Genomic DNA, 7,730 nt, shown 5'->3' with positions numbered 1-7,730 from the left:
CTCGCTTTCCACTAGCTCAATGAATTCACTCTTATTTATAATTTGAAACCCCCCAAGAATGGATTCACTTTTATTTACAATTTGAAACCCCCGAATTCTGCTGTTTTGTGGTTTGAGTTGAAATCCTTCTTTATTTCGTAAACCACCAAAATTAAGCTCCATATCGAACATATCCCAACAATAGCCGCAAACAGGTCCGTGTTTAGTGTGATCGTATGATATGCTCTTGTATACTACTCCATCCCCATTTATTTGATTGAAAATTTCATCACTAAAGTATTATTATTAACATCTCTATTATTATCTTTAAAGACTATATTTTAATTTCTAATTTACCTGAAAATTTCAACATTTCTAAAGATGGCGCATTGTAACTTATGATTCAGTTTATAATTAAACACCTCCATTGTAATGCACCTCACGTCCACATCATCGGAACATGTTTTATGCGTTCCAAGCTCGAACCAATTATCCTGGAACCACGTGTTCCATAAGTCTAACACTACTTTCCACGGCAAGTATTCTTTGAGTGATAGTATATGTAGACGATTCGATATGTTTACATTGATTTTCGCTTGAGCCAAATCTTTCAGCGAAGGTGCGTTGATCAAAGCCATTGTAGTATATGTTAACGTAAAACAAGTTAAATGATACTAAACTCCTTAATTTAAAATTATTGTATTTAAGCGAAAAGTCGAGAATTCGTAATCTTTATCTAACCGCATTAACCCCATTTAACGGTTGCGAGATTTTTATTCTGGTGATAATTTCGTTAAATTATTTTATTTATTTTAAATTAAATCTTTTTAATTTACATCAATCTAATTTGATTTACGACAGCGATAGGGATGATGCAATAATGAGGGAGCTACTCCCTTACTTCAAGGGTATTTTGCGGTTTTTAGATTTTCTAATTGGTGGATTCACTGATGCGCGCGCATCTTTTTGACTTAGGGTAATTACTACCCCTACCGTAATTTCAATGTAGTCCGAGGTAGCCGTTCATACTGATAAGATGTCTCGTCTAAATCTTTTGGGTTCATACGTTTTCCCATTGAAACGTTCGCTTTCTTCGCTACAAATCGATCATCCTTACCCGATTGTGAGAGCTAAAAGAATCGCATCGAACAAATGGCCCTCCGTTATTGTTGAGTTGGAAGATGGTTTTGCGGTATATTTACCGTTGAGAATTGCAGAAGTTATAACTGATGAAGAGTTACGGTCCCTCGATAGGATGTCTTTAGTATATCTCGGAAAGAGGGATTTTGGGAAACAGAATCCTGCGAATTTAATCCGATTCGATCAGAAAATTTATACGATTCCTTCTCCGGTAGCGGACGTCGCTGAAAATTTGGTGGTGGCCCATACTGTTCCGGAAGTGTCCACACCCGTCAGCAGACGATATCATGGGGCAGCACCGGCCCCTCTTCGCGAACGTAACCAAGACGGTTTCTATTACAATTTAGCGACCGATGTCGTGAACGGTACAGACTAATCTTATCCGTTAATTATGTTTAATTGAAATTTAAATTTTTAATATATGTACTAACTTTAATTTTTTGTGATTTTCTCTTCCTCCTCCTCCTACCATCAATCAGTCAATCAATCAATCAATCAATAATACTAATAAAGAATATATTTTAAGTCATCGCTCCGCGGGGGATTAACTTCCGCTGATAAGCATACGATCGTTGACGCCGTCTCTCATTGAGCGTTATCTGAAATTTATGTGCGACCTATTGTAATATAGATGGCGCTTATGTAATTTTTCTCTCCTCCCAAATATATATTATATATCGCCACCGTTTTATATTTCAGTCGACGTTTAGCGTTACGATATGTCCCAACGCGATTTGATTGTTGCGATACAAGGTTTAAATGCCTTAGGTATAAACGCGAACAAACCTAAAGTTCCCATTTCGTCGTTAGAGAAGAATAGGGTGTATCGGGTGATACGTTTCACGCAAGATCCGGAATCGTATCAAGACCTTCTGGCAGAATTGGAGCACGTTAGGGTATATATACCACCCCTTTACGCTGAGAACATTTGGAAAGATATCATCCACGGACAAGAGCAACTCAGTAGTATAGCTATGGGCGTTCTGGACCAAAATCCCATAAGATTTAACATTGGGGTCGAAAAGTACTTTTTATCCCCACCACTACCTCCTTTCGAGAGTGTGGCCACACCCACATTTTAAATTCAACCAATCAGAGCGCAGCATTCTCCAAGAACCCTCTTTTTGGCGGGAAATTTGAATGAGGATCGACGGGCCTTATGATGATGACGTCATCATCGAGGCCAGACACAAAGCGTTTGGTTTGGCTTACCGGTTGAGTGCTATGGTGCGGGGTGCGGGGTGCGGGCGGGCAGGGCGGGGTGGCTCAATCACAGCATAGCATTCTCCGAAAACCCTCTTTTAGGCTGGGGATTGAATGAGGTTACCGCCTTATCACGATGACGTCATCGTCGATATATCGAGGCCTTGACACATCCGGACACGAACCGTTTGGCTTGGAGGTTATAAAATGGTAAATATCTCTGGTTTCTGGTATAAACCGAAAAATTCCCCCCTACAACCCCCTGTCGCCTATAACAAGCACGAACAACATGGCACTGGTGAAAACTGCCAAAACGGCCTTATTTAGTTATCGAGCTGATGACGTCATTCCACCGGACATGTGAACACAAAGCGTTTGGCTTGGAGGTTATAAAATGGTAAATATCTCGTTAACGATGCTTCAAATCGAAAAATAAACCCAAAAATTCCCCCCTACAACCCCCTGTCGCCTATAACAAGCACGAACAATATGGCACGGGTGAAAACTGCCAAAAGGGCCTTGGTTCAACCCCTGTTCAACCGACCGGTTCAACCCTGTTCAACCGACCGGTTCAACCCCTGTTCAACCGACCGGTTCAACCTCTGTTCAACCGGTTGAATACCGGTTCAACCCCTGTTCAACCGGTTGAATACCGGTTCAACTCCTGTCCCTCCCTACAACCTCCTGCCGACTATAATAAGCGTGAACAACATTGCACGGGTGAAAACTGGTAAAAGGACCTTATTTAGTTATCGAGATGATGATGTCATGCCCCCGGATCGTGTGCAACTTGGTGGTGGTGACGTCATCTAGACAATCAGTTAGGTGCAGGATTCGGGCGTGAGCCAGTAGGGGGCAGGGTGCGGAGTGAGGGGTGTTGGAACTTCATCGAAACCTTGATACATCCGGACACAAAAGCGTTTGGTTTGGAATTCTTTAAATGGAAGATATTTACCATTTTATAATGTATCCGAATGTATCGAGGTCTCGATGAAGTTCCACACCCTGCCTCCTAGCTGCCCACGCCCCGAACCCCGCACCTAACCGGTTGTCTATGGTGTTGAAGCTGATGATTACGTAATGTTGCGTAATATTATAAGTAAAATTGTTAAAATTTATTAATTAAGATAATCCAGAAAACATAAAACGTGCAAGTATAAAAGATTCTTTAAAATTAATAAATAATTCTGTTTTTTGGAACAATGATGGGAATCGTTGATGAATGGGTTGACGTGAGAGGAAATTAAATAATAATTTATTAAGGAAGTAGAGGGGGGCCGCGGCTACCTATCAAATTTACCTAGCAATTTATAAATCGATCAGTTGAACATCAACTTCCGTCGTTTACGGATTTAATATCATGTACGTAAGTGTGGGAATTCTTCGATTATCACGTTTGTTATCTCAAGGTCACGCGCTAGATTGTTATTGCAGAGCCCGGACAGTTTAGGAAACGTGCGCCCCTTCCACACTAAACGTATACCTTGATAAGCGTACGCTTCGATTTAATTCATTGAATATTGAGACTGGAGTGGGAGGCGTTTTAGGATCACTTTCCTAAACTGTCCGGGCAGTTTACATACATATAAAAATAGGATTTTCTGCTAAAGCGTAAATTAATATTTAACATTCACATCATCTTCATATCATCATTATTTAAGTGTTTACCTTAGCTATCCTTTGATATGAAGTCCCTCCCCTGATATAAGTGTAGTCATTTTCGTAATTGCCCGAATGAATATGGTGTTGAAGCTGATGATTACGTAATGTTGCGTAATATTATCATAAAACGTGCAAGTATAATGTGTATGTTGCATGTATAAATTTAAAAATAACTTTAAAAATTGTGAGGACACTTGCAATTATTTTTAAACAATCCTATATGTTTATCAAGGTCACCGGCGTATTAACTCATGTCCACACGTAGAGTTTCTATATTATAATTAGCTTCCCCTTAACAGATAATTTATTTTCGATTTAATGATTATCAAAAGTTATTTCCCAATTATAATAATTATCAAAACTTGTTTCTTTAATTAGAATGTGTATATAAGGCTTTGATATTAGACAAAAACTTATTAATATCCTGCATCTCATGCGAGAAGTTATAACTGCAATTTTCGCTGTTCTAGAATGGCTTCAACATCAGTCAAAACCCTGTCTTTTTCAAGTCTAGTTGAGGAAATGCGTCACAGAGTTGTAACTGCTGATGGGGAAGATATAGAGCCCGCAATAAAGGACTGTAATCGTAATATTAAGGCGATGAACGCTGCTCTAAAGGTAGCCACCACAAGTGGTGAGAAGCACCACATAACCACTTGTGCTGGTCACATGCATGGATTCCGAAGCATGCTAAAATCGCTTCGGTACGTAACTGGGGCCGGGTACAAACCAACTCACCCGACTCACGAGAACTTTAGAAGCTTGCGGGTAAAATGGCAGGACCTTCAGACGGCGTTCTCCAACAGAATGAGAACGGGGATCATCATTAACCTGACACACAAGGACCCTCGACAATTTATGGAAGATGCTAAAAAAATGATAATAAGGAGAATGACTAATGATGTGAAAAAATCAACATTGAAAGTTAACGCTGTGTTTTGTGGTGAATTCGTAACTAAGAAAACGGGGCAAGAAGTATTTAAATTTAAATATACAAATACCGAAAATACCCCAATTTATAACAACACCGATTTAGAAGAATGGTTTAAGAGCAACATTCAAGACCCCGTTCTAAAAGACCTTGAAAAATTTCAAGAAAAAGATAGTGGATGGGCTTTAAATGCGATCGTAAACCTACAGATGAACATTAATAAATATACCCCACAACTTGGGTAGTCATACATTGAATTACCTAGGGCCCTTAGGTTGAAACATGCTTGTGTAAATGTAAAGAAGGATGATGAAGCATGTTTTGCGTGGGCAGTGACTTCAGCGCTTTATCCAGCCAATCATCACACCGACCGAACTTACATGTATCCACATTACTCAGAAGTATTAAATATGAAGAACATAGCAATGCCGATGGTCATGAAACAAATCCCTCGGTTTGAACAACAAAACGATGTGTCGGTCAACGTGTATATTCTCGAATCACTGAAGAAGGGGCGGTATAATGTAGTTCCTTCCTATCTAGCTAAGGAGAGGAGAGGCAGACACGTTAACCTGCTACTCATCCAAGATAAGTATGTAGAAGAAGAAGATGGGGATGATGATGGTGAATTCAAGCCGAGATTTCACTACGTTTGGATAAAAGATTTATCCCGACTAGTGTCATCTCAATTATCGATACATCATACGAAAAAATATTTCTGTGAACGTTGCCTTCACTATTTTTACACTTCCACCGGTCTAGAAAAACACGTGGAGGGTTGTGCTAAAATGAATGAATGCCGCATCCGTATGCCGAAGGAAGATGAAACGGTATATTTCAAGAATTTTCAAAATAAAGAACCGGTTCCATTTGTGGTGTATGCGGATCTAGAATGTCTTCTGATACCAACAACAAAGACTGATACACAACATAAGCCATATAGTATTGGTTATTACGTAAAATGCTCATATGACGAGTCCCTGAGCTTTTACAAATCATATGCCGGTGAGAACTGTCAGCAGTGGTTTGCGACCGAAATGAAGCAGCTAGCGGAATGTGGAAACTAAATTCCTATGTCCCTTACCCATGGAACCTCTTACCGAAGCGCAAGAACTAGAGTTTCGCTCATTATCATGCTGTCATATATGCGAAAACCGCTTTGACGTGGGTGATGTTAGAGTTCGAGACCATTGTCACCTTACTGGTAAATATCGAGGAGCTGCGCATGAGGATTGCAACATTAACTATCAGGATAGTCACGTGATTCCAGTAGTCTTTCATAATTTAAGTGGGTACGATAGTCACTTTATTATAAAGAATTTAGCAAAAGATTTCGAAGGACGCATCGATTTGCTACCTATAAATAAGGAGCGATATATTTCTTTTACTAAAAATATAGACCAAAATTTAATTAAATTCCGGTTTATTGATTCATTTCGGTTCATAGCATCGAGTTTAGATAAATTAGCAAGTTATATAGATTCCTTTCCAAATTTAAAAACACAATTTCCAAATTTAGATGAATCTAAATTCAATTTATTAACGCGTAAAGGAGTGTTTCCTTATGATTACTTGGACTCTTTTACAAAATTAAATGAAACTGCATTACTGGATGAATCTAAATTTTATAACTCTATGACCGACAGTCACATTGCAGATACTGATAATACGCATGCTAATGAAGTGTGGAACGCTTTTGGCTGTCAAAATTTAGGAAATTACAGTGAGTTATATTTGAAAACAGATATTTTGTTATTAGCAGACGTATTCGAGCAATTTCGGGCTAGCTGCCTGAATTCGTATAGCTTAGACCCGGCTCATTACTATACATTGCCCGGGTATACATGGGACTGCATGCTGAAGTATACGAGGGTAAAACTTGAGCTATTAACGGATATTGATATGGCAATGTTTATAGAGCGAGGTATACGAGGAGGTCTAAGCCAGTGCTCGAAACGTTACGCCTCGGCTAATAATAAATATCTACCTAACTATAAATCAGATGAGCCATCAAAATTTATAATTTATGATGATATCAACAATCAACATGGATGGGCAATGTCTCAGTACCTACCCTATGGCGGATTTAAGTGGGTTGAGGGAAACAACATCAACTTCAATGTACCTGAGGATAACCCTGAAGGTTACATTTTAGAAGTTGATCTCGAGTACCCTGAATCCATTCATGATTCACATTGTGACCTTCCATTTTGCCCAGAACATCGTGCACCACCAAATTCAAAACAAACCAAATTAATGGGCACTTTATATAATAAAGAGCGATATGTGTTGCATTATCGTAATTTACAACAAGCGATTGAAAATGGTTTAATTTTAACAAAAATTCATCGTGTTTTGGAATTTAAACAGTCGGCTTGGTTGAAACCATATATTGATTTAAACACTAAATTTAGAACCGCGGCGATTAACGATTTCGAGAAAAATTTATTCAAATTAATGAACAACGCCGTATTTGGCAAGACGATGGAAAATATTCGAAAACATTCCATTGTGAAGCTTGTGACAAAATGGGGTGGTCGTTACGGCGCAGCGCTGAGGCGTTGATCGCGAAACATAATTTCAAATCTTCAATTATCTTCGATAAAAATTTAGTTGCTATAGAGCTCAATAAAATGGAAATTTATTTTAATAAACCCATCTACGTTGGTATGTGTATTTTAGATATATCGAAATTAAAAATATATGATTTTCATTATTCGTATATGAGGAGACGATTTGGGGACAAGGCCAGAGTCTGTTACACCGATACAGATTCCCTTATATACGAAGTCGAATGCCCGGATTTATATGAAGT

The 7,730-nt window shown here is 38.8% G+C and overlaps 1 protein-coding gene across 1 annotated transcript; it reads left to right on the top strand.

Moving 5' to 3' along the window:
* Positions 1-6,001: 6,001 nt before the first annotated feature.
* Positions 6,002-7,480, top strand: LOC139431430 (uncharacterized). The gene has a single exon (XM_071199119.1). The coding sequence runs from the start codon at positions 6,002-6,004 to the stop codon at positions 7,478-7,480; it is 1,479 nt and encodes a 492-aa protein (XP_071055220.1).
* Positions 7,481-7,730: the final 250 nt, after the last annotated feature.

The sequence above is a fragment of the Onthophagus taurus genome, chromosome 9 (assembly GCF_036711975.1).
Source record: "Onthophagus taurus isolate NC chromosome 9, IU_Otau_3.0, whole genome shotgun sequence".
Taxonomy (NCBI): Eukaryota; Metazoa; Arthropoda; class Insecta; order Coleoptera; family Scarabaeidae; genus Onthophagus; species Onthophagus taurus.
The sequence above is the reverse complement of the archived record's forward strand: the minus strand, read 5'-3'. Positions and strand labels throughout refer to the sequence as shown.